Source organism: Neovison vison, chromosome 5 (assembly GCF_020171115.1).
Source record: "Neovison vison isolate M4711 chromosome 5, ASM_NN_V1, whole genome shotgun sequence".
In the NCBI taxonomy this organism is placed as follows: Eukaryota; Metazoa; Chordata; class Mammalia; order Carnivora; family Mustelidae; genus Neogale; species Neogale vison.
The window spans coordinates 7,960,706-7,987,660 of NC_058095.1; the positions used below are offsets into that span (position 1 = coordinate 7,960,706).

The 26,955-nt window shown below is 54.0% G+C and overlaps 1 protein-coding gene and 1 long non-coding RNA gene across 4 annotated transcripts in view; one reads left to right on the forward strand and one right to left on the reverse strand.

The window, feature by feature from the left end:
- SLC39A11 (solute carrier family 39 member 11) overlaps positions 1-26,955 on the forward strand; it is a 321,461-nt gene that overhangs the window by 291,404 nt on the left and 3,102 nt on the right. For all 3 annotated transcript variants that reach the window (XM_044247527.1, XM_044247529.1, XM_044247530.1), the window contains one exon: positions 24,642-24,740. In XM_044247527.1, the coding sequence (XP_044103462.1) occupies positions 24,642-24,740 (99 nt within the window). The remainder of the gene's footprint in view (positions 1-24,641; positions 24,741-26,955) is intronic.
- LOC122906033 lies at positions 141-1,276 on the reverse strand. Its single transcript, XR_006384506.1, has 3 exons — positions 1,232-1,276; positions 835-989; positions 141-270 (listed from the first exon to the last, which is right to left on the reverse strand). It is a non-coding gene; the product is annotated as an uncharacterized LOC122906033 (long non-coding RNA).

The following is a 26,955-nucleotide window of genomic DNA, read 5'->3' on the forward strand; positions in this document are numbered from 1 at the left end:
TAGCTGGGAGGGAAGTACCTGGTCCAACAAGCTGTAGGTGCTCGGCGGGGGGGCCCCTGTGAGTGAACGTCCACGAACGGAGGACACCCGCACATGGACATGAGTCGCAGGTGAGTCAAGGGACGTCACTGGCTTTATTTACATTTAGTTTCCACTTGGGAGGAATTCTCAAAAATGCTACCGGTTCACTCTCGTGATGTTCGTGGCATTAATCCTCAGCAGCTGCAGGAGCGAATGGCTTTGACCCACAGCCCCCAGCAGGGAAACGTCCTGAGGGACGAGGAAAAAAAAAAAAATCAGCTCTTGCATCTCTGGCTAATATTTAATTTTGGTGTTAACCCTTGTATCTAGGCCCATTGCTGGGATGCCTGGTCACCCGTTTCCGAAGGGTTGGACTAGTTAGCCTCCTTAAAAACAGGGCAGTCTCAGAAGGGCTAGACCCAGGGCTAGGTAGACACGTGTCCAGACGCACAGGACACGGGGCCCTACGTCTTACACAGAGAGAGACAGATACAGGGAAGGGAGTGGCTTGCCCAAGGTCACTGCTGGGAGGTGGATGAGCCAGGACCTGAGCTGAGGAGGTGGCTCTGTCTCTCCCCACCCCGGTGGCCCTTGGTGAGGACTGCATCACCTGGGGAACTTGGTCAGTAGGCATCCTCCCCAGGGAGCTGATATCCATGTTTTGAAAAAGCTCCCACGTGCTCCCCCATCCCTAGGCCGCCCTCCTGCTTAACATCTCCCTTTAGAGGATCGCTCCTTTGAGACGAGGCTCCAGGAGGTCTCGGGATATGCAGGGACGAGATCTCACATAAACCAGAGTGACCCTTTGCATACCTGCGCCTTCCCGGGGAGGGCACGCTCCCTTGCGTGTCTGGAATGTCTGGTCTGGTTTATCTGCTCCAGAGGTTTCCATGGGACAGCTGCTCCCCAGGGCTGTGCTTTGGTCAGCCTTCCTGCCCCCTCTGGCGTGCCTGAAACCATCCCTTGCCCTGTGGGACATGATGGGACTATTAGAGACCACGGTGAGGTCTGTGAGCTGCCCCTGCCCGAAGGATCTCTTCCTGTTGCGGGCTGAAGCCCTGTTCCAGTCGGGGGGCCACTGGGGGACCTCCAGGGGCAGCTACTGTATTTCATACACACACACACACACACACACACACACACTCAGAAAGCAGCCTTCTGAGGGGTATTAGTCTCAGGAGGAGGGCAGCCCAGCCGCGGATCTACTCACTCCTGGCCTGGGTTGAGGTTCTTGTCCAGTGTGAGGTCATGGCTGAGGGTTTTCCAGTTAGAAAAGTTGCATTGTTTGCCCAGAAAAATATTAACCTCTTTCCTTTCCTGCAGTGATGCTTGGCCGCCGGGCCGCCCTCCCTGCGCCTGGCACGGCTTCCGTCGCCAACAATGGCGATGCTTTGTACTTCCCCCGGGCCCTGCGCTCAGGCATCTTAGGGCCTATTCTTGTTCTGCGGGCGCCTGCAAAGCACAGCTTCCTCATTCACAGGGCGGAAACAGGCCCCAACAGGCCTGGGAGAGATCTGCGGCGTCAATGCACACTTGTCTTTGCTGAAGTTCACAGTTAATCAGCCCAGAGCCTTTGACAGCCAGCTCAAGTGGCCTCGGGAGCCTCTGGGCTCTTCCCAATGTGGGGCTGGCATGGGCCGTCGTTCAGAGGAGTCATGCGATCCTTGTACACCAGCAGGCCCTCTGATGCCCCCGGTTGTAAGCGGGAGACTCCCAGCGGCCAGCCATGGCTCTCCAGGGGGATGGCCTTGGGCATGTCACTGAGCCTCTCAGAGCCTCAGTTTCTGCTTGTGTCCAGTTGGAGTAACACAGTAGAAAGATCTGGAGGCTCAGGAGGAGAACACGCAGAGCATTGAGCTCGGTCTGGGCTCAGTAGCAGGTGGCTTCTGTTCCTGTTTGGTCATCTCCGTCATTGCTGGTGTCACAGATCTTCTCCTTCCCGTGCCTCACCCTCACGGGGCCGTGACTCTCTGCTTAGCCTCTGCTCTGTCAGCCAGGGTTTGCAGACTGTGTCCCACCGCTGCCCAAAGACTCCATGGTAGAAGCGGGAGCTGGGCTTCTCTCAAGAACTCATCTGGAGAAAAGGATTTCCCCCGCCTCATGAATTTGGAAAGTAGCTATTCTAGAAGATTTTCGATGATTGGTTTACTCCTTCAGCCGGGCTTACTTGCCTGGCTGTAAGGCAGTGGTGCGGATGCTTGTCCAGGCAGCTCAGATCTGCTCTAATGGCAGGCAGCAGAGGGATGGACCCGCTTACCCGCGGCAGTCCCGTTACGCCCCTGCCCGCAGGACACTCATTTAAACCCCCTTTACTGCAACTTGAACCCATTCAGTAGAGAAATCTGCTGGCCGTCAGTCTGCTTTCAGAAGCCCCTTAGAAACTTGAAGGCTAGTATCTCGCGTGGGCACCCTGGGTAGTTACATTTTGGACCACCGCGGGCATTCACAGCAGCCGCTGGAGAAGAGGTGGACAGAAGCCTGGCCCTGGGGGTCAACCGCCTGTCTAGACCGAAGCCCCCAGGTACCCGGGCAGAGAGGGAGCTCCACCTGCCAGGCCGATCCAGGGCCTTGTTTGGAGGAACGGGCCCTCCAAGATGTGGATGGGAGGGCCACCGGCTGGAGAGGCTGCGGGTGTCTTTACCAGCAAGAGCCAGACGGCAGTAACACATCCCGTGGGGTCCCAGAGCTGGGGGAGCATGGTGACGGCGGATCCAGGATCAGTGCTCCTTGAAATTGTGGGCAGACCACAGCCAGCCTTACGAAGTGTCGTTGCCACCCAGCAGGATTCTAGACACTGGACTGTGTCTCCTCTGGCTCCCGGAGGAGGGGCAGGTGACAGCAGGCGAGGTGATCCCTGATGGCTGTGGCAGACGGAGAGCGTGCCGGCTTCAGTGCAGGGTCGCGGGGGTCACTCAGGCTTAGGAGAAAGGCAGATACCCTCTTTGCAGAGCTGCAAAGAAGGGATGTCGAGTCTCCCATTAGTGGACTGGAAACTCCCAAGTGTGTCTCGTGGTAAACGGTGGCGGCCCTGGGGACGAGAATCACCCTGCAGATGGGGGGCAAGGAGAGATTTGATGCAGAAGGGGCTCCTGGCGCTCAGTCTGTTAAGCATCTGCCTCCGGCTCAGGTCTGATCTCAAGGTCCTGGGGTCGGGCCTGTCATCAGGCTCCCTGCTCAGCAGGGAGCCTGCTTCTCCCTCTCCATCTGCCCCTCCCCTGCTCATGCTCTCCCTCTCTCTTGCAAATAAATAAAATCCTTAAAAAAAAAAAAAAAAAAGATTTGGTGCAGAAAACTGAAATCTGGCTGTTTCAACATCCAAAAGTTCCCCAGGCTCCTGAATTGTTCCTTGGCCCTTGCTGCCCAACTAGCATCTGTAGGCGTGTTACGGGGAGGCCAGCCGAACAGCCCGAGAGGCCTAGTTCAGCCCCATTGTGAAAACTAACCTTCGCCGTGTTCCTGACATTAACCCTCTTGGGGCTCATTGCGTTTGGAGTAAAGTTCAAGTTCACTCCCCCCCCACCCCACCCCCATTCCTCAGTAGACATCAGCCACTCAGGACCTTTCAGATTTCTTGAACACAAAGATCGTGCTCACCCACAGGCCTTTGCTCTGCCCTCTGCGGGGAGCACTCATCCTCCAAAATGCTGTCTCTAAACTGTTGCCCCTTCCATTCATTCTTCGGCTCTTGGTTTCAATTTCACTCCTTCCCTGAGTCGAACTGTGGACACCCCATCTCAGTGAGGTCCTCCCGGAAATTCCCCATCAGCTCCCACGGCCGTGTCCTCCCCAGCCCTGACCACAGCTCCCCTGCGTGGAAGTGTTTGCTTGCTGGCTTTTTTCCCGTCCCAAGCATGGAACTTGGCACTTAGGAAGTGCTTGGTAAGTCTTTGTGGGCAGCAGAGTTTAATAGAAGCCCTTTTCCTACTCGGCATGGCTTCTTTCCATTGCCTGGTCCATCCTGTATCAGTTTAGTCGGAATCAAAGGCCAAAAGGTGGTTCATGAGCTGAATGAGTCATCTCCCGCCCCCCAGGTGGCCTGGGACCAAGCCTTTGCACCGCAGACATGCTGGCAAGTTCCAGCTGCTGGGGACCCAGGCAGCAGGAGGCCAGGTTTCCAGTAGCATTGTAGGGTCCCGAGGAAAGTCCTCTGAGTTGTCCTTGACCCTTGTTGTCAAGACCGGCCATGCAGGCCTGCCCCCAACCCAGGGAGGCGGCTCTGTTAGCATCCCTGGTCAGAAAGAAAGGTCTTCTGTCCTGGCTTGTTGGCTCCTTGCATTTGCTGCTTGCTTTTATGATGTGTTACTTTGCTCGTAAATTGTCTGCCTGTCCCGCGAGCCTGGGCATAGCCTCCAGACCACAGGCCGGACACTCGCACCGTTGACTTCGCCAGGATGTGGTGCACAGATGTTCCACTGACCCCTGGTGTGGTGAGTCCAGATGCTTCCCAGGCAAGGAAGCGAGTCAAGGAACCCAGTCTCTGACTCACGAGCTGTCCAGGGAGCCTGGCAAATCCACTTTTGGACACAGCCTGCAGATCATCTCGAGCTGTGAGCAGGCCTGGGGAAATGACCCTTGGGGGCCAGAGCTGGAGCAGAAAATTGTTCTTGGGAGTCAATGCAAATATTTACTCCCGAAAGTTTGATTGTGAAATCTTCTAAGCTCTTGGATGGCTTTTCCCAGGCTGAGCCACAAGCTGCCACATCTCCGAGAGGAATCCTGGGGCCGTTGCAGATACTCTGGGAACAGCCTGTGGTGGCAAATCTGTTGGCTGCACTTTGGTTTCGTGGCTCCGTGTTTACCTCCATGGGATTCTCCCCGGATCACCCCTGGGTGATAAAAGGAGGAGCTTTTATAGGCCAGGGGTGTGGTGCAAAATCCCTGCCGTCCTCCCCACCCTCCAGATCAGCCATGAAGAAATGGAGTGGCAAAACCAAAGTGATCGTGGGTGTCCTTCTTCATGGGTGCGCCTGTCTTATGCGTTCATTGGCGCATCGTTCCTTCCTGCCAGCCGGGCCCTGGGGAGAACTAGCCACCCAGGGGGGGCCTTTGCCCATAGCTGCTGGTGATGAATTCGAATGTAGAGGGCACCCAGAAGATTTTGCCGGAAGTACAGCCTTCTTGAGACTCTGCCGGTGACCTGGCCTCATGGCCCACTTCCTGTCTGAGGGTCTGGTGCCCGCTCTTTCCTGTGCTGCTCCCAGGACAGAACAGGAATGGAAATAACTCCTTGTGAAGAGTCTTAAAGAAATGGGTGCCTCGGGCGGATGCTATAGGTCTTAGGTTACGCAGCTTTGAACTTCTACCCTGTGCTTGAGATTGACTCAGAAGTCAGGCAGTTATATGAACAAGGGGACCGTTAAAGACAGCTGAGGCTTGGTTTGAGTAAATAGCTTCCTTTAGGGTGGAAATCACCTCCCATTTGGAGGCAAAGCACTGGGGTGTACAGCCCAGTGCAGGGAACAGTCTGGAAGGGGAGGCTCCCTCAGACATAACGGGGCTCTGCTCTTGGTCAAAGGAGACTATGAAAAGCTCTTGGAGGCCAGTGAGTTTCTTGTTGTCCAGGTGGGAAGTTCAGATCAGCTTGACGTGCCTGTCTTGCCCATAACCGGCTCTGCTCTTGGCTCACCTGTGATTTCAGGGTAATATGTCAACGGGGGGGCGCCTGGGTGGCTCAGTGGGTTAAAGCCTCTGCCTTCGGCTCAGGTCATGATCCCAGAGTCCTGGGATCGAGTCCCACATCGGGCTCTCTGCTCAGCGGGGAGCCTCCTTCCTCCCCTCTCTCTCTGCCTGCCTCTCTGCCTACTTGTGATCTCTCTCTGTCAAATAAATAAATAAAATCTTTAAAAAAAAAATGTCAACAGGGAAAATGGCTCTTTCTCACTTGTGATGAGATGTCCACAGCAGGGGCAAAAGGGACGAGTGGGGTGGGACCCGCCGCTTCTCTCCTTCCTCCCGCGCCTCCCAACTGGTCTCTTGTCCACCCTGGCCCTTCTTGCCTCCCCGTGACCCTCCCCCCATGCCAGCCACAGTGAACGCTTAAAAACATGATTCTAATAATGTGGCTCCAACCTGAACGGCCTCCCCGCGCTCCGAGACAAGCACCAGATCCTTCCCACTGGCTCAGCTAGCCGTTCCGCTCCCCTCACGGGCCCCCGGTAACTGAAACGGGTCTGCGAACAAAACCCCATACACGCACGTTCGTAGCAACTCTTGTGCCCATTCGTGGATGAGTGGATAAACAAAATGGGGTCTGTCCATACATAGGAATGTTCTTTGGCCACAAAAACGAACAAAGTACTGAGGGGTGCCTGGGTGGCTCAGGCGGTTAAGCATCCGACTCTGGGTTTCAGCTCAGGTGTGGTCTCAGGGCGGTGAGCTCGAACCCCAAGTCAGGCTCCGCGCTCCGCATGGAGTCTGCTTGGGATTCTCTCTCTCCCCCCATCTCCATCTGCCCCCCCCCAACACTCATGTGCTTGCTGTTGCCCTCTGTCTCAAATAAATAAATAAATCTTTACCAAAACACGAAGTACAGATACAGGATACAGTGTGGATGAACCTTGAAAACGTGCTCAGGGAAGGAAGCGCATTGCAGAAGGTCACACAGCCTAGGATCCTGTTTCTGTGCTGCTGCAACAACACATTAGTACTAGCCTGGCTGGGGAGATGACGGCCGATGAGCATGGGGCCTCCTTTTGGGGTGATGAGAATGTTCTGGAACTCAGTAGTGGAGGTGGTTGCACGATATTGTGAATGTACTAAATGCTGCTGAACTATCCACTTAGAAGGGGTTGGAACAGTGAATAGCGAGCCGTGTGAATTTTAGCACAATTAAGAGAATCCTTACCAGGCCCTGCGAGCCCTCCTGACATCAGGCCGTTGTCCCCTTGCTCACGCTGCTGGAGTCCGGACAAACACGGGGCTTCATCTCCCTGCGTGGCCGGCCTCCCCCAGGGAACTCTCCAGAGCTCCCACGTCTGGTCTGCTTGTCCCTCTTCAGTTCCAACAGCTCCTGCCCTTCCTCGAAGGATAGATTCTCTGGGGGGTTTTGCCCTTTTGAGTCATCAAGCCAACTTGGCCGAGAGAGAGACACTAGGAAATCAGCAGTGACTGGGGATTGATTAATCCTTGAATTGCTTCATGATCGTGACCTCCGTGGCTGAAGAATGTTCTCCTTGGAGTTTCAGATTCCTCCCGTCTCCACATTCTGTCTCAGACGCATTTCTTTAATGCTTTCTTGTTGCCTTCCCACCGTTCAGAGGGAAGGCCTTTTCCCATAAGGGAAAACAAACATGTTCTAAACGGTGATTCAGTTCCTGACCTCCCCACAGGCTTGATGTAAGCCGTAAGGGACTTCGATACTTAGAAGCCGTGAATGGATGAGTTAAATGGGCTTTTGTGAGCTGAGCGGGCACCAGCCTGCCATTTACAGCAGAGCTTTATGGGGAAACCTGCTAAGAGCTCAAAAAACGTATAAATATTGTATTCCCAAAATGCCATTTATAGGCAGACTCGCTCTCTCTGTCAATGGGATGTGAGCGGATGGATGTGGTTGTCCCTGCTCCGAGATGCATGGAGGGAGAAGGGGCTGGAATGAGCTTGGAATTCAGGCTCAGAGAGGAGGGCGGTAGGCCTTGCTGGGCTTATAAAGGGTGATGTTGTCTCTGAGTTGGCCTTGGCAGTGAGGAAAGGCCCTCTGTGGATCTCCCTCCTTACGCACCGTGGAGCAGCCTCCTACACCAGCTGCGTCCTAGCCCGCCTCCAAGGAGCACGGCCAAGGATTTCTCAGTCACTGTATGGAGACCTTCTAGCTGCATCTTTCCATTATCACAGGTCCCTGCTGACGCTGTGCCAACTGTCTTCAGAGCCTGCTGTGCTCGGGTGTAGATGGGCTTTCTCTCCTCCACACTTCCGACGACCCGAAGCAGAGACTTCTGTGTCATGGGGGCAGCTTGTGTGTTGTGGGATGGTGAGCAGCGTCCCTGGCCTCCTCACGGTAGACGTCGGGAGGCCGGCCCCAGCTGTAACAGCCACGACGTCTCCAGACATGGCCGGTGTCCCCAGGAGGCTGAGTTGGCCCCAGTCGAAAACCCTGGGCCTGAGGAAATAGGAGGGGACTGTCCCTTTTCTGGATGCCTGCAGTCTTTCCTGGAGCCCAGAACTCATGCCCGTCTGCTGAAGAACTCCCTTGGCAGAACCGAGACTTGACAGGGACCCCTTAATTTCTTCCAGCTATTACATATGAACTATGAGTTTTATATTGTTTTAAAACAGAAGCTATAAGGACTTTGTGTCTGTCTATATGTATATAAATGTGTGTAGAGAAAGACTGTTTTTTGACCTCCAGTTGGTACAGTCAAAATTAATTTGTAAAAGAGCTCTTTCATTGGCTCAAAGAAAATGAAGAGTTTATAAAAATTAAATGTTCATAAAATTCTCAATTAAATAGACACTTAATCCAGAAAAAAAAAAAAAAGTTCCATCTGGACTCTGGCTTGGGCTGGGATATCCCACACTGCCTACATGCTGTGGGTCCCTGAGACAGGCTGGGCATGCATCCTCTTGGAAGGCTCTAGAACATTTCTGTTTCCCCAGCACTCTGCCAAGACAGCCTCACTGGGGCTTCTGACGAGCCCATCTCCCCGCTGAGCCTTTCCTGAGCCCGGCCTCCCCATACAGCTGCTGCCCATCAGAGGGGTGAATTCATGGACTTCTCCTTGCCCAGAGTCGCCATGCAGGTTGGGGCAGACCGTTCTTCCTCCTACGATGCAAGGCACGTTCGTTCTGATTGTGCTGTGTAGATCTGTGTCTCTGTGTCGGTGGGTCTCAAAGTGTGGCTTCCGGCAGCTCAATGTCACCTGTTCTAAGTGTGTGTGCTCAGGCTCCGCTCCTGTCTGCCGGCTGCTCTGCGGGCCCAGCAGTCTGTGCTTTAACAGACCCTCTCTAGGTGATTCTCTTGGACCCTCAAGTTTGAGAACCTCTCTTGTCCATGAATTTAGCCTTCATTTGCCTGGATGGTAAACACACGCCATTTTAAAGATTGTCTTGTCACCTCTAGTCTTAAATATGTTCAGTTTGGCTTATAAACAGGCAGTGGGGGGACACTCTCCCCCTCTTCTCCTCTTCCCTAAAGCAGATTCTAGTTGCCAGCATTAGCTCTCTCCTGACCAAGGGGAGCCTCGGTAGCGCTGTCTTCTCTGTGATGGGCCCACCTGGTGTCAGGCCTTGTCTCGAATGCACCTCCGTCGCTTGTCCCTGTGTTCCCATGGTGACCTCTGGCCTTGGGTTTCGTGTACTGAGCCTCTTCCAGCCCTCCCAGCCCTTAGCCCCCCTTTCCAATCCACTGAGGTCGGGAACCCCGGCTGCCTCCCACTTGCAACCCTAGGGTGTGATGGGTGCTGTGTGCAGCTTTCCTTCAGCCCAGCCGTCTGACATCGGCCACAGTCTCTGCTGCTGCTGCTGCTGCTGCTTACCCTGGAGGCCCACCCCGGTTGGGTGATTCACCGTAAGGACCCACAGGACTCAGCATCCAGTTGTACTCACAGATCAGATGTATTATAGGGAAAAGATACAAAGTCAGATCAGCAAAGGAAGGATGTATGTGGGGCAAAGCCCGGAGGAAGCTGGGCACAAGCTTCCAAAAGTCCTTTCCTTTGCTAGCTCACTGCGTGTGCTTAATTCCTCCGGGGATGAATTTGTGACAAGTTCTTGTCTACCCAGGGCACTCATTAGAGACTCCGTGCCCAGAGATTTTAGTGGGGGCTGGTCACATTGGCACCTTCTGACTACTGCATACTGAAATTCCAGACTCCCAGAAGCGAAGCTGGTGTTCGGCATAAACAGTATGATTTGCACAAACAGTTTGGGCACAGAGAGACCCTCATCAGGTTCCCAGAAGCCAGCAAAGAGCCAACCTCTGCAAACAGAGGTTTCTAAAGAGGGCAGTCTCGGGCCTGCTCTATTAACTGTTTTTGTACGCACGGCTACCCGTCCTCATGCTGGTGGAAGCAGCAGCGGGCACGTACTGGGCGCTTACTACTCCCTTCCAGGCATCCATCGCTGCTCTTTCAACATCCGGATTCCATCTCCCTCCCAGATGCCACATCGGAGGACTGTAACCATCCGGACCACAGACTTTATCTGCACTGGGAACCCCTCCCCCCTTGAAGAAAAGATTATCGGGAATTTCCATCTGGGATTTTTGACTTTAGCAAGTGGGAGGGACCGTGGGGCGGGGGGGGCTCGCAGGACCAGACACCCAGACACCAAATCTGAGGGTCTAGATTTCCATCACATCCAGGCCAACTCAGTATTTCTGATTTGCTTTCAATATGTTTGCTCCTGGGGTTACTGTCGGCATCGTGCAACCTTACCTTACGAAGGTATTACAGTTTTATTTAAAAACACATTTGAAGAATAAAAGGTGAGTTGATTTAAAGTAAGTCATCGGGGTACATACTGTGAAGGTCAGTGGGGAGTGATCAGGCCCGGGAGACCCACCTTGAAGACGCTGGCTGGACGGGATTCCAGGAGACAGGGGACATCTGGCTGGGGGAGGGGCTCACCAGAATGCTGTCATTTTGTCGGGCTTCCTAGGGATGAACCCAGCCTCTCGGCGTTGAAGTCCTTCCCAGAGGGACTTGTCATGTGGAAGCCGTAAAGGCAGAAGGGGAGGCTGGGCGACTGAGCGTGTTTGCAGCAGCTATCTGAGGGCACACAGTAGCTGTTGACGACTGACTCATTTTGTGTGTATGTGGAGAGGGAGGGGCTGTGTGTGTATGTGTGTGTGTATAATAAGACTATTGTTCTCTCAATAGATAAACATACGTGCGCGCACACACACACACGTACTTTTCTTTCCCCCTGAACCATCTGACATTTCAGGGCCCCTCACCTCTGTATGTCAGCTGCATCTTTTAAGAATAAGAACATTCTGATAAACAAAAAAATAGAGGGAAAGACATGAACAGTGTTCACAAAAGAGGTATAAAAATGGCCATCCAGCATGTAGGAAAAATATTGAAACTTACTCCTAATTAGAAAAATGCTCATTAAAATAGGACCAAGAAAAAAAAAATCGCACCAAGATATCATTTCTTACCTATCAGGTGGGCATAATTTAAAAATATGACACCATGGTCTGTGGTGAGGCTGTGGAAAAACCAGCACGCTCTCATACTGCTGGTGGGAATGCAAACTGATGAAGCCCTTCTGGAGAGAAGCTTGTCGACATCTGGCAAAACTACATTTGCCTTTCCCTTTTGATCTGGGCAGCCCTTAGCAATCTACTGTGCAGATACACTTCTACCACTGTGAAATCAAGGATATGCGCAAGGTTCTTTATTCATTGCAACATTGTTTATAATTGCAAGGGATTGGAAATAACCTAAATAGGGTTGGATAAAGGAGTACGGCCACGCAGTGGAGTAATATACAACTACAACAAAGAATGGGGGGAAGAGCTCTGTGAGTTGATTTGCCGGGATTACCAGAACATACTGTTAAGTGAAAAAAACAACAGGAGAAAGAGCATCTATAGTATGCTAACATTTGTGTAAAAGAGGGGGGGTAATAAAATAGAGATGTATCTACTCATTTGTACAAAGATAAACCAGAAACTAAGAACACTGATTACTCACGGGGGTGGGGAGAGGAGGGTAGTGGGAAGGGATGGGGAGGGATAGGGATCCTTCCTTCTTTTTCACACTGACGTAAAATGTCATTCACCTGGTTTTGATCATTGTACCTGTGGTTATGTCTGTTGTTAACATTAGGGAATCTGAATGATGGGGACGAAGGAAAGCTGCAATTTTCCTGTAAGTATCAAATTATTGCAGAATAAAAAGTAAATTAAAAAAATATATATGGAGTACGTGGCACATAGTAAGGACCCTTTAAATACTTGATGAATGATTAAATTTGTATATTAAGTTATTTGAGAAGTCTCAGAGCTAAGCAACTTACTTGATTTCGAGGGAAAAAAGAAAGAGTAGAAATGTTCTTTCCCATAACCACGATATGATTATCTCACCCAAGAAATTCCACACTGACCTAATGAAATTGTCTGCTACACTGACCCCATCCAATTTTTGTAATCACTCCCGAATGTGCTTTAGAGATGTGTCCGCTGATGTCTTATCTGTTGGTTTTGGCATTGCGTTTGGTTGTCACGTCTCCTTAATCTCCTTTAATGGAAAGCAGTTTTCCTGCCTTTCTGTCTTGGATGACACTGGTGCACTTGAAGTTTTTTATAGGACACAGGGCGAAGGCATTCTTCTCCATAATCCCCTATTTGCATGGGATGATCCTTAAATCTCAGCTCTAAATGGGTGGGATCTCACCCGCCTGTGTCCCTGAGTGGCTCCATGGTGGGGACCAAGATCTGTTGTGCTTTCTTGGCCGTGTGATGGACACTGGCCATCCTTTCACCTCCTTTTGTGCCCCATCAGAGCCTGTGATTATGCCCGCCTCTCACTCTAGACTTGCAGGGCTTAGTTACCCCTCAGAGGGAGTGCAGGGATTCCGGGCACCTCAGGAAATGGCCCGGGGGCAGGGGGCAATCCATTCTAGCGCACTGAGATCTACATATAATAGCCAAGGAATTCTTCATAGTTACTGACCAAGAAAAGGATCCTGGAGATGTGTTAGAACCCAGCCATTCATTTGAAAATACTGGGAACCTCTTTTGATTTTACACATAATTAAGGAGCATGAATATTTTAAACCAACAGGCTCTCTTACAGTGTTTATGTTAGGCCTCCACATCCCTAACCCCTACAGTTGAAAATGGGTACCAGACGGCTTCCTGGTGTGAAACACTGCCCATAATCACAGGTTAGCCCTCATAAACCAAGATTCCAGGAGGATCCAGCCTCGCTGTGCAAGCTTTCTGCCGGCGGGAGGGTGGGGGGGGTGGGGGGTGTCAGCACAAGGAGGTGAGCCTCATGAGCTCTCAAATCAGCAGATGTGAGCTGGGATTTCAGCTCCTTGGGGGCTCATGAACTTGGGAGAGACACTTCACCCTCTCCCTAAGCCTCAGTTTCTGCATCTATGAAATGGGTTACTGGCATTCCTTGTGTAGGGTAATCGCCAGAGTAAAATTAGAGGACTCATCAGGAGCACTTCTCTCTGGATCTGGTGCAAAGTAGGGGCTTTTTACCTAAGCTGTCTGGTGCCCCTGCTTCAGTCGCTGGTGGCCAGGTACCTCTGTGAGCAGCACCAGCCGTTTCCAGAAGCAGCGGCTCTGATGAGGGCGGCTGCTCGCCCACCATCTTGGTGTCGTCCGTGGCGTGCGCGTGCGGAAGGTGCTGGTCTCATGGACGTAGGATGCTGAGTGTTGGGGAAGTGGCCCGGTTTGAAGCTAGGGGTCCAGGGCTGGGCCTCAGGACCGTTTAACTCCCTGAGTCCTGCTCCCGCTCTCCACCTGCACCCTGAGGAGACCTTTAAAGATCGACAGTGAGAGCAGACCAGACCCCCTAACCCCCAGGTCTTCACCACCCCTCACCCGCTCCTTGCAAGCATCCCTGATTGTTTGCACCAGGCTGACTCAGTGCACATGCTTTGAACTGCAGCTCAAGCCTTCCGGTGCTCCAAGCTGTCTTGGCCACCAAGCCATGGCCATCACTGGCGGTGAACTTGGAAGTGGGTAGAAGCGCACGTTTCCCTGCCCTCATCTCCCCTGCCCGCATCTCCCCCGACCCTGCACTGTTTTTCTTTGCCAGCGAGGAGAGAGAGCAGGAGGTTCAGAGCCCCTGAACCTCGTTTCACTTGCAAAGGACTATCATTCCTCTTTGTTCTGGGGGCCCGGGCGGGTCGTCCCGCAGCACACACATTGACAGGCGCCTTTCTCTGCCCAGCTGCGGTCAGAACTGCGTGCAAATCGCCCTTGATTTCTCACCAGAGCTCAAAGCTCCCTGTTCGGTTTGTTCAGCCGCTCTCCCTGCGGGAGGAGGAGGAGCAGGTGGCGTTCGGCTTTGAACTCGGTCCACATGCCCCAAGGATAAGTGAAGGTATCGGTTGGTCTTAACAAGGGAGTGGGGGGCGGAGAAGTCCCCTGCTCTGAATTTTGCATTGGCCGGGAGCCAGGCAGGGGGAGCAGCGCGGCAGGCTGCAGTGAGAGCCGCTGCTATCCAGCCGCAGAGCACCCAGCCTCGATTCTGTCCAGAAGATTGTTCTGCGGGTGGAAAAGAAAGGAGCCTTTCAGCCCCTCTCCTTTGGCCCGCACCGAGGCGCAGCTTTTTGCTGAGCGGCCGTTTTCGAGTTTCCTCTCGGAGTGATTGCTTTATGCCGTCCAGATGTGCACAAGGCGATGGTTCTGTGTTTGGCTTCCCAGATGTGCCCGGCCAGGGAAAGGAGCTTCGGCAAACGCCGAGGCCTGTCTCTGTGGCCCTGGGAATCTGGAGAGCCCACAGAGCCGCCCTTGTGTAGAAATTACTGAGCTTAGGATCTAGAAAAGAGCTTAGGGGTCACCTGACTTCAGCCTCCTTATTTCAGAGCAGAAGACACCACGGCCCAGGGAGCTGTGACCTGCCCACTGCTGGTTGATGACCTGGGGCTGGGAGCGGAGGGGACGGCGGCCGTGCAGGAGCTCCTGGGCCCGCACCTGCGTGCATCCCGGTTTTGTGGCTCTGTGCACCCGGCACTCCTGCAGGTGCTCAGGACAGAGCGGTGAACAGATTCTGAGCTTGTTCTGATGCCGGGTGGGACATGGGGGAACAGAGCGGACCATACACAAGAAAAATGAGTACGTTGTACTGTAGATTAGATGGTAGGAGTAACTCTTAAAAAAGGAAGGGGGCTCGTGGGTGGCTCAGTGGGTTGAACCTCTGCCTTCGGCTCAGGTCATGATCTCAGGGTCCTGGGATCGAGTCCCACATCGGGCTCTCTGCTCAGCAGGGAGCCTGCATCTCTTCCTCTCTCTCTGCCTGCCTCTCTGCCTACTTGTGATCTCTACCTGTCAGATAAATAATAAAATATTAAAAAAAAAAAAAAAGGAGGAGAAGAAAAATCCACTAGGCTTAAAGGGGAGTAGGAGTGCTAGGCGGTTTGTAATTTTAGATACGGGGATGAGGGCAGATCTCGGTGGGAAGGCGACTCTCTTACAATGCCTGCAAATAACAAAATAGCTCAGAGTTTGGTAGCTCAAACCAGTAAGCATTATCTCACGTTCTTTGTGGGTTTGGAACCGGAGAGTGGCTTTGCTGAGGGGTCCCTGCTCTGTGTCCCTCTTGAGGTTGCAGTCAAGGGTCAGCCAGAGCTGTACTTCCCTGAAGGCTGGACGGGGCTGGAGGACCAGCTTCCAAGATGGCGGAGCACATGGCTGCTGGCGGGAGGCCTTCTGTCACGTGGGTGCCTCTGTGTGGCTCCTTGAGGGTCCTACGACACGGCAGCTGGCTTCCCCCAGAGCTAGTGGTCAAGAAACATGGACGAAAGCCACGATGTCTTTTAGGACCTGGTTTTGGAAGAGTCGGATGGCCTAGTCTTAAAAGCGGTGAAGAAGTGAGCTACAGATATCCAAGGAGGAATATTCCAGTAGAAACACCCAAAGCAGGAGCAACCAAGCATGCAGAGAGAAAAGGGCAGAGAGAGAGAGAGAGAGGCTGGACACCTGGAGTGGAGGGAGGCAGGGAAGAGGAATAGAGGAGGTCAGCGAGACGACAGAAGGCAGGGACACGTAGGTCATGGCGAGCCGAGGCGGGGACACGTAGGTCATGGCAAGCCGGCGGAAGGACCTGGGCTCCACCTCTGGGTGAGAGGGGCAGCCCCAGCAGTTTGAAGCCAAGGGCCAGGTGTGGGAGAACAGACAGGACAGTGGGAGAAGCAGGGAGATCAGGCAGGACACTGCTGCTATCAACCAGGCGGGAGATGGTGGCCGTCCCCACTCGGGCGTAGCCGTGGACGGGGTAGGAAGTGCCTAGATCTGTACAGGCTTAGAGGATAGATCCCCAGATCCCCTGTCAGGGCGTGTGTAAGGTGCTTGAGAGAGTGGCCACGAATGACCTCAGGGTTGGTGCTCTTCCTTCCCCGAAGCCGTCACTGGCCGCTTTTCTCCCCAGCTTCTGTGGTTTTATACAGAGACGGCATATGGGGAAGGCTTGGAGCCTGGCTCGGGTTGCCTTATCCCGGGGACCCGTGCTGGGTTCCTCAGAGTGTCACTTGCCCTCTGTGGGACCTTGGTTACTCTGTCTACAAAACAGAAAACAGACTTACAGCCCCCAAGTGAAAGAAGGAATAAATGTTTATAAAAGCATTTACTTAAAGCTCTTCAGACGCAAGTACCAGAATGCCGGAAAATATTTTAGTGGCTTGTCATGGTATTTTTCGTGCTGGAAAACAAAGTGTTCCTGTTGCCTGCCCTCCCCTCGCGTGCTGCTCGTGCAGATAGAGTGACTGCAGCGTTCAGCGAATGAGAGACGGGAGTGCAGGGAGGCAGGGGGCCGAACGGAGGTATCCCAGGGATGACCCAACCCTGGGGGGGGGTCTCCTGACCTACCGTGTGGGGAAAACCACCCACACTCCAAGTTTGCAAAGTGTTCAGCGCCCATAACCCTCACGAGATCCTCCACCTGGGTCTCGTAGGGCCCCCTAAAGTATTTGCAGAACGTCCCCAAGCAGGAACGACCAAGCGGAGCCATTGGAAGTGAAGACAGGGGTTCCTCTCGGAGAGCAGGGACCCCGGGGTTGCAGGCTCCTGGGGTGCTCGGCGTGTTCTGTTGCTCGAGCTGAGTGTGGGTTTCGTGATGATCAGTAAGTTTCTGGAAATTCCTCAAGCAGATAGAGTATGTGCTGTTCTCGGCATGTGCACCCAGCTGCAGTAAAGCCTGTTTATTAAAAGGCAATGGGAAGCGATACTTGTCGCCCGGGTATGAACCCCACCCCCCGACCCCTGCCACCACCACCCAGGACCTGAAATCCTACCATGAGAGCATCTGCGTCCTTGGCTAGAATGCATTGTCTTTAAAAATCAATTAGGGTTTTGTTGGGGTTTTTTTTGTTTTTGTTTTTGTTTTTTTTGTTTAAGATTTACTTATTCTTCTCTAGTGCACATGGAACATTCTCCAGAATAGATCACATCCTCGGTCCTAAATCAGGACTCAACCGGTATCAAAAGATTGGGATCATTCCCTGCATATTTTCAGACCACAATGCTCTGAAGCTAGAACTCAACCACAAGAGGAAGTTTGGAAAGAACACAAATACATGGAGACTAAACAGCATCCTTCTAAAGAATGAATGGGTCAACTGGGAAATTAAAGAAGAATTGAAAAAAAATCATGGAAACAAATGATAATGAAAATACAACGATTCAAAATCTGTGGGACGCAACAAAGGCAGTCCTGAGAGGAAAATATATAGCGGTACAAGCCTTTCTCAAGAAACAAGAAAGGTCTCAGGTATACAACCTAACCCTACACCTAAAGGAGCTGGAGAAAGAATAAGAAAGAAACCCTAAGCCCAGCAGGAGAAGAGAAATCATAAAGATCAGAGCAGAAATCAATGAAATAGAAACCAAAAAAACAATAGAACAAATCAACGAAACTAGGAGCTGGTTCTTTGAAGGAATTAATAAAATTGATAAACCCCTGGCCAGACTTATCAAAAAGAAAAGAGAAAGGACCCAAATAAATAAAATCACGAATGAAAGGGGAGAGATCACAACTAACACCAAAGAAATACAAACTATTATAAGAACATACTATGAGCAACTCTATGCCAACAAATTTGACAATCTGGAAGAAATGGATGCATTCCTAGAAACATATAAACTACCACAACTGGACCAGGAAGAAATAGAAAGCCTGAACAGACCCATAACCAGTAAGGAGATTGAAACAGTCATTAAAAATCTCCAAACAAACAAAAGCCCAGGGCCAGATGGCTTCCCGGGGGAATTCTACCAAACATTTAAAGAAGAACTAATTCCTATTCTCCTGAAACTGTTCCAAAAAATAGAAATGGAAGGAAAACTTCCAAACTCATTTTATGAGGCCAGCATCACCTTGATCCCCAAACCAGACAAGGATCCCATCAAAAAAGAGAGCTATAGACCAATATCCTTGATGAACACAGATGCGAAAATTCTCACCAAAATACTAGCCAATAGGATTCAACAGTACATTAAAAGGATTATTCACCACGACCAAGTGGGATTTATCCCAGGGCTGCAAGGTTGGTTCAAGATTGACTTATTTATTAGAGATAGAGCTGGGCAAGGGGCAGAGGGAGAACCCACAAGCAGACTCTGCACTGAGCCGGGAGCCCGATGCGGGGCTCGATCCCAGGACCCTGAGATCCTGACCTGAGCCGAAACCAGAAGTCGGATGCTCAACTGACTGCGCCATCCAGGTGCCCCTAAAAATCAATGACTTTCAAGGAGAACTCACCAGTAAAGTGTTGCTATAGGACCCACGCTTCCTATCAATGAGCAGATAAGAAGGCGTAGCTCGCATTTGTAATTTGTCTCTAGGCCTTTTCGCTCTGGGTTTTTCCTCCGAGCTGCCGCCCGCTGTGGCACGGAGCCGCGCTTCGCCGGTTCTCGTCGCTGTACGCGGCACACGTGGTGAACAGATCACTGCTTCTTTATTCCTTCGGTCCTTAATGAGCATTTGCTTAACTTTTGGTTTGGAGCTGTTGATAGAGCTACTGCGAACCCACTGGAGCCTTTTTATGAACACGTAAACACGCTGCTCTTGGGCACCTGCCCGCAGGTACCCAAGTCCCTCAGAGGCAGCCTCTCACCTGGCCTGTAGCTAGGACTGACTCATGTGCTGGGAGACTTCCCAGTGAAGAGCCCCAGGGCGTCCCTCGGGGAGGGAGAGGTCCCGTGGATACCCAGGAGGCCTCTCTGCTCTTCTGTGTGCAGCGGTGGCCTGAGTCACCCTCCTACGCCACCCTGCCTCGTGGCTTGACTTCCCGGGGCTCTTCCCCGCCCTCTTGGAGAAGGGCCGCCCGACTTTAAGGGAAAGGATGGGTCATCTCGGCTTTCCAGCCTGGGGCAGTAAGCCTCCCAAAACCGAGAGAAGGGGGCGGGGGAAGGTCCCTTCCGTGCTAACCCAGCTCCACGGAGCAGGCAGGGCGCCGGCGGCCCCGCGGGGAGCATCCAGCCCCTTCCCACCTGCGAGCTGGTCAGGCACCCCCAGCGGCAGCCCGAGTGGGAAGCCGGTGATGTCACCGGAGCCTGAACACTCAGGCCTTTCAGGGCAGGGCGATAACAATCTAAACAGTATGTAAGGGCCCGCCGCACAAGAACACACACGCTCACGGCCCAGGGGAGGATCTGAGAGCCCGGGTGAAGCGGGGTTTGTCAGGAATATGCCGTTCTCCTTCTGTGATCGGCAGGCCGGAGAGTGTAGCCCGGAGGGCAGGCTGCTGGTGGCAGGGGCGCTCTCCTGCCCGCCCTTAGGGAGATGGTGACTCTCCCTGCCCAACTAAACCCCCTGCTGAGCACTAACCCGAGGTTGGGGTTCCAGCAGGAACGTCCCATTGCACAAACCTGGGGGGTGCCAATCACACAGCACACGGAGTGCGCGGCTCATCTGGTATCGTGCAGCTCCGAGTTCCCGGAGCTGCTGCCTTGGGAGTGAGGGAGCAGAGTCCCCATCGTTCCCCAGTGTCAATTTGACCCTGAATCCCAGGAGTCTGTCCAGCCGCTGCTGAGTCCCCAAGAAGACTCAGCTCCACAGAGCCTAGGAATTCTCAAGTGAAGCCAATGAGATCAGATGTGGTGCCCGCTGGTCCAGATCATTGTTTCCGGCGTTCGGGTACTTGGCGAGGAAGCCAGCTCACCTGAGCTGTTGATTACCCCCCGGGGAAGGGGTGCGCAAGCAGGGCCGATTTGCCACTAACTCCGCTCCCCCCCCCCAACCCCAGCCCCCCACGAAGAAGTTCTAGTGTCTGAGATGTTTTTGGTTATCAGGAAAGGGAGGATGCTCCTGGCATCGGGTGGGTAGAGACCCGTCCCACAGTGCCCGGGAGAGCCCCTACAGCAAAGAATGGTCTGACCTAAAACGTCCGCAGTGGCAAGGCTGAGAACGCCGGCTGTAGAGATGTTCCAACCCCCTGAACTCGGGAGGTCTCTGGTTAATGCCTCCTCAGTCCGGTCTTTTCTTCTGGCCTCCAGAGAGTGGGCTCAGCTTGCAGACCCTCCAAGCGTCTCATTCAGCATGGGAGTCTGCCTCCAAAGGTGGGCTGGACACCCCTGGGGTACATCCCCATACTTGGCCTTGGGGAAAGCCCTCGGGCGGGGCCGGGGCCGTGGCCAGGGCACTGAGTACTCAGGTTTTCCCCCGAAAGCCAGTAGACGCGGTGGACTGTGATGTTTTCCCGTGCACAGGAACAGTTTTTACGAGAGTGATGTCCAGGAGAGCTGGCCTGTGACTTCTGCACATGTCGTGTGTGTGTGTGTGTGTGCGTGTGTGCCTGTGTGTGCCTGTGTGTGCACGCGCATATGTGGACGTTGAAGTGGGGAAGGGGCAAGAAAGAAGGCCTGGATGGTGCCCGGCTTGCTCTGTTCCTTCTTCCCATAGTTTCCGCCTCTCCCAGTCTTTCTCTGTCCATTAAAAGGATCCCCATCCTTCTAAGTCCATCACGTTCTGTCTCAGATCATCGTCCTCTCGTGGAATGTTCTCCATGGGGTGCTTCATGCTTCCCGTACAGCCTAGAGCTCGTTGGGCACCATCCGCTAGTTCTTTGTAGATGGGGCTTTGCCCTCGATTCCACTGTAAACTCCTTGAAGATGGTGGGGGGCCCTTCCTCTCATCTCTCTTCACATGTGACGTAAGCTCTCGCCCATAGCCAGCGCTCAGTGGCGGATTCAGAGTCACCCTTGAAAGGGGGCTCCCGTCTGGCCGTCAGGTCCTATAGCTGGCCTTGGTCCTGACCAGGGGGAGGAATCAAGACGGCTGAGGAGCATGAGTTGGTGTGGGGTTGGGAAGGTCACCGGGTGGTGTGGGAACCCCAGAGCTCGAGGCCCACCTCATCGGGACCCTCAGGCAATTTTAATGGCAAGACCCCCCTCAAGCAGCACCGGCTCTGGGCTGGGAGCTGTGACTGGCGCTTCACAATGAATGTCCACAGAAGAAACCTGAAAAGGAGGGGAGTTTGTGTCTGCGTCACGGACAAAGTGAAGGCCAAGTTGCATATAGCTTGCTCTGGGTCATGGTGGCACACCTGGGGGTCCCCCCCCCCGGTCAGTCTGGCAGACCCACTGGCTGTCACACCATCTCCAAAGACATGCACCTTCCCTGTGCCTTTGTTTCTCCCTTAGCCATGAAGGTGTTGACCAACGGGGCCTCCAACGGCCCCGTAACCCGAATGTTCTCTGACTTTTACTCTGGGGGCTGAGGAGGAGGAGGAGTGTGCGGACGCGAACCCAGGCCTGGTCGAGGGGGAATGGGGTCAGGCCGCCAGCTGCTTCCAGGCCTCTAAGAAAAAGCAGAGACCACTGCCCCCCAGGTTGGGCTTTCTTCCTGTCTCTCATCTCTTGGGATCAGTGATATCTGAAGATAAGGGCAGGGAGTCCCCTCCTAACCAGGAGCCCAGAGGCCAGCATTGCCCTTGCCGGGCCCCAGCCCCCCCCCCCCACCTACCCTCCACTCTGCCTCTTTCCTCTCTGTCCCTGCTCTCCCTGTGGATGGCCTTTCCCGGCCTTTCTCTCCCTTCCCTGTTCATTCTGGTCCAGCTCAGGTGACAGATCGCTGTGGGGCTTGGCTGGACACCAAAGGGAAGGGGTGCCTGCAGGGGGAGAGCCTGTGGTTTCTTCCCTTTAATGAGCCCTTCATCCCCACCTCCCTCTCCCTGCCGCTAATTTGCCACAGTCTAGACTGGCGATGGTGTCTTTGTGCTCCCTCTGGGAAGAACAAAACACAGAACACAGCAGCCTCACTGTCTTGGGAAGGCCAAGGTTTGGGTTTTCCCCCTTGCTTTTGAATCCTATGTGGAATCTTCGTAGCCTGTCCTGGAAAGGACATCATCTGGGCTTTCCCTCCCTAAAGCTGAACGCAGGAGGGGATGGCTCACCAAACCCCACTCCCTGGGGACGCAGCAGAGAGGGCTGGGCGGGTCACGTGGCGCACGGGGAGAGCAGGGTAGGGCTGCAAGAGGGAGGGGGCCTCTGGGGCTTCCTTTCCTGGCGGGCTGCCCTCTTGCACCTCCTTTACCAGGCCCCAGCCTGCTGATCTAGCCCCCCCTCCCCACCGCCCCACTAAGTCTGCTCCAAGCCCGTGCTTCCACGGGACCAGCCCTGCCAGCCCGAGCCCCTGCTTCCCTTCTGCTCCTTCGCCCTCAGCACCTAGGAGCCCCTCTCTTCTGTCCTTGCTGTTGCTATCCTGTCTCCCCAGCATCACCCCCACTTTGCTACTTCTGTTCTTTGTTCTCCAGGAGCCTCTCCGGGGCCCCCCCAGTTCTGGGATTTCGTATCTAGGAAGGACCCAGTCCGCCGGCAGCTGGTGCCTTCACAAGGAGCTACCAGTGTCCTCGGTTCCCATCTGGGGCCACCCCAGTGATGCTGGGTGTCAGGATGGTGGGGAAGGGGCTCCCGGGTCGGGGGTGGGCGTGACCACGAGCCCCGTCCTCACCCATTTTGGTGCTGTCTAGGTCATCGGCTCTCGGTGCTGGCAGCGTATTCTCCAAGTCTGCGATCTGGAGCCCGACACCGGAGCGATCCCCTGGAGTCTCCAGGGTGGGCCCAGGCCTCGGTGTTTGCTAACGCGTGGCCGGGGCCGAGGGCTCTGGGTTTTAATTCAGCCCTGAGCCGATGCAAGTGACGATGTGGAATGGGGGTGCGGAGGGGACCGAGTCCTCCTGTTGGTCGCCCCTGGCTGGTTGAAGGCTCACCGACGCGGGGCATCCGACGGAGCCGGGGGACGTGGGGGTGAGCACGTGTGCACGCGACGAGCAGAGCTGAGTTAAGAAGCGACTCACAGAAGAGGGGAAGGGTGGCGAATCCGCGGCGCAGCCCTTGCTGGGGTCGGGCGGTGGCGAAGGAGCCCAGGAGCGCCCAGGGGAGATGCGGTGCTCACCCGACGAGGTGGTGCCTGCCGAGGACGGCCTGGCAGGACCCAGAGGGCGTGTACCTGTTTGGGCTGGAAGCACCATGCCAGAGCCAGGGCAGGGCCGAGGTGATGTGGCTTGCCAGGGAAAGAAGAATGGGGTTTCTGTGCCACTTATCAGGACGGTGGCTCCCGGACAGGATGTGGAGGAGGCTTCCACAGTCTGCCTGGCGGGTAGCTGCAGTCAGGGCTGCGTCACCATGAGGACTTTGGACGGGAAGCCCCACCTCTGACTTGCTGGTGACACGGGGCTGGCCGCTCCGGGGTCAGGCTGGGGCATGGCGCGCGCCTACCTAGGAACATGGCGGGGTAGACGGTGGCCGTGGGCAGCGAGCCCACCACCAAGTGCTGTTTCCACGGTCAGCAAAAGGGTACAAGGACTGGGTGGATGTTTTGATCTTTCTCATGAAAGAAATCTTGGATGCAGGGCTTTGCAAAAGGTCAAGAAAGCAGGTTGTAGTCACTTATTCATTTGAGGGGGCGGGGGATACTGGAAAAGTGTGGGAGGAAAAGGATCACCCCTTTGAGGGGCTTTTTGAGAAGGCAGGGCAGAGGTCAGTGAAATATTGGCAAATGAACCCTTAGGTTTCATTTCTTAAAAAGGAAGTTATTTCAAATGCCCTGCTCCTGAAATAGGAACTCGGGGTCAGTGTGCGCCATGACACTGACGGCGGAAACCTCTAGGACAAACTGTATTTCTGTCCAGGGCCAGTGGGAGCTTATAGGGTCCTATAGCTCAAGAGGGCTGGACGGTGTGATCCAAAGCTGGGTTTGGAGTCCCGGACCTGGGACCCAAGAAGTGAGAAGTGAGAATCTTGACCCTGATCCCAAGGCCGGTCCTTTTCACCCTCTGTGGACAGTGGGCAGTGTGTCCTTGAGCCTGACCACTTCCCAGAGCCCAGCCCCTCCATGTCTCACAGGAGCAGAGGAGAGAGGATCACGGTGAGCACCACAGGGGCCCAAAGTCTGCCAGGGCCAGACCCTCAGAATCGGCGGGATAGCCAAGCCCAGGAGATCGGTGTCTCTGTTCAGTACTCCTGCGTCCCGTTTCTGAGGTTGCTTCTTAATAAAATGCCATGTCCCCATCCCCATGCTGCAAGGGAATAAAGCCACAATGTTCCGAGCACCTGACACGTGCTGGGGACTTTCCAGGCACGAGGACACTGGGCCACACGGCCGTGCGCAGTCCTTTGTGTGAGAGGTTACCATTCCTGGGCAAGCCCGGCTGTGTTATTCATGAGGATCTGAGCTGTCCAACAGTAAACGATTTGCACAGAATGATGCAGCTAACGTGGCAGACCCCCAGGTCACCGTCACGCCCAGCCAGCACGTTCTCTGTCCACTGTGGCCCCAGAAAGATCAAACATCCCTGGGGACCAGGTCTGCGTTGGCCCCTTCTTCTCTGGTGTCCTGCACCTCCAGGCATGCCCTAACCTCTCTCCTTCCTGCACCTGCCACAGGTCTTACCTGGATCTCTCACACCCAAGGAATGGCCCTGGATCTAGGCCGGGGGGTCGTGTATGTGTGTGTGTGTGCGCGCGGGCACTGCCTTCATGTGCCTTCTTGCTCTTTCAGGAATTTAGCCATTGGAATCGGGATCCAGAACTTCCCAGAGGGCCTGGCTGTCAGCCTCCCCTTGCGAGGGGCTGGCTTCTCCCCCTGGAGAGCCTTCTGGTAAGTGCTCCACAGTGTCCACTGCTGGGGGCGGGGGTCGTGTCTGATGTAAAGCTCAGAGCAGCCCTTTGCACAGGCTTCCTTCTCCGACAGCCACCTCTTCTATCCCGGAAGTGACCTGGGAGCGTCTGCTAAAAGGGCGACCGTCTCTTTGAATCATGCATCCCCAGGGGTGGAAGGAAGCTCAGGAAACGCATCTCTTTTTTTTTTTTTTTAATATTTTATTTATTTATTTGACAGAGAGAGATCACAAGTAGGCAGAGAGGCAGGCAGAGAGAGAGAGAGGAGGAAGCAGGCTTCCCGCTGAGCAGAGAACCCCATGCGGGGCTCGATCCCAGGACCCTGGGATCATGACCTGAGCCGAAGGCAGAGGCTTTAACCCTCTGAGCCACCCAGGCGCCCCAGGAAACGCATCTCTTGACCTTTGACCTTTACATAAGCGAGCCCCAGTGGTCACGTTTCCTATTTCAGAATGCCTCCAGCCACACCCTCCCAGTGTCGGGCTCCCCCCCATCAAGTAGGGTCACTCTCAATGTCACACGCCCTTCCGTAGGCCCGTCTGAGCGCAGCCAGTCCCCAAGAGTCATGACATTGGCCCTGGTCAGAGCCCTTGTCAACGCGAAGACCAGGACCGTGTTAGCAGGGTCTGGGAGATGATGCCTCTTGCACTCAGAAAACTTCACGTTTTCATAGTCCCCGTGGCCTTTCTTTGTCTTTTCCCTAATGTTATTTTTTCAGTGACATGTAAGGTGAGTCCTCAGTTTTCAGAGGGGAGAACCGTGGCCCAGAGTGTCCGATGACCAGTTCTCGGTGGTGACTCTGAGACCTGAAGTCGAATTTGGCCCTCAACTCAGGACTCTGAGCGCCAGAATACCTCTTTGTTGAAATAATCGCTGCTCTAGGATGTTCAGTGAGGGCATTTTAAAAGACTGCTAATAACAACAATTTAGAAATGCCTTCCGTTTTATGGGACCTTATGACTTACAAGTTCTTACACATACTTAAATTATTTTATTTTACTCTCTTGTCTCTTTCTCCATTGTTGGTGTCTACAGAACAGAGGACAGGGCAAGGGCAGGGCAAGTGGTCTTAAAGATCTGGTTCGAATGTGAGTTCCAGGAGCCCCAAAGCTGTGACTGTCGTTTCATATGGGGAGCACCCTGGGATAGGAGGCGAGGGAACGGGGGGGGGGGCGCCTCATGGTCAGCGTCTGGACCCCCGAGACTAAACTTAATTTCTTCTTCACCCAGTCTGGGCTTGACATCAAACTCACTTTTTTCCCCAGAAGTGACAAAGCCAAGGCCAGGAATTATACACACACCAGAGCTGGAAGTCTGCTGACCCATCCACACAGCCTAAATCAGGAAGTGGTGTTCCCCTTAGAGGGTCCTGCAGTGTAGACAGTGTCTCCCCCATGCCAACTGTCTGCTCCTGCTCAGGGAGAAGCGGCGGGGAGAGGGGAGCGTCATAGTCCTGTCCTGTCGCTGGGGAGGCCCGCTGGGCAGGAAAATGCCCCTGGGCACTTCTGGGTTTCCCTTGCCCCATTTTACAGTCGGAGAGATCGAGGCTCACAGGCGGTATATCTCACCAGATGCCCACACCAGGGATCGTGGGAAAGATGTCCCAGCTCTCTTGTCTGTTGGTATTCAACCCAACAGCTGGCTGGGCTCAGCTACGGGGACCAGGTACCCGCTTCTCTCCAGCTCTCTGAATCCTCAGGGCTCGTGCGGGCTGCTGTTTTCATGAGGGCCCCTGTGACGTCAAGCAACAGAGGCCCACTCTCACTTGCTCAAACTCACATTTTTTTTTTTTCCTCCCCAAGAAGAAATCTCACCTTAATCTGAGATGGGGGTAGTGTAGAACCAACCCTCAGTAGACACCTGGCCAGGTAGGTCCTCAGCAGAGGGGAGGGAGTGCAGCTGCCTCGGAAGGGGTGCCGAGGTGGCCCGAACCCCCAAAGCCTGTGGGCACAGGCATCCTTGGGAAACACCATTCCTAACCAGGGTCCTGCCGGTCAAGGGACAATGCCGGCGTCGGCTAAGAATGGGTAGAGAACACGGTGGTGTATCTACACAGCGGGCTATTACTCATAAAACGAAGCGAGCGCCGATATGTGTTACAACACGGGCGCCCCTTGAGAACATTCTGTGAGATGAAATACGCCAGCATTGCATGAGTCCCTTTATGTGAAACACCCAGAATAAGCGAGTCCATA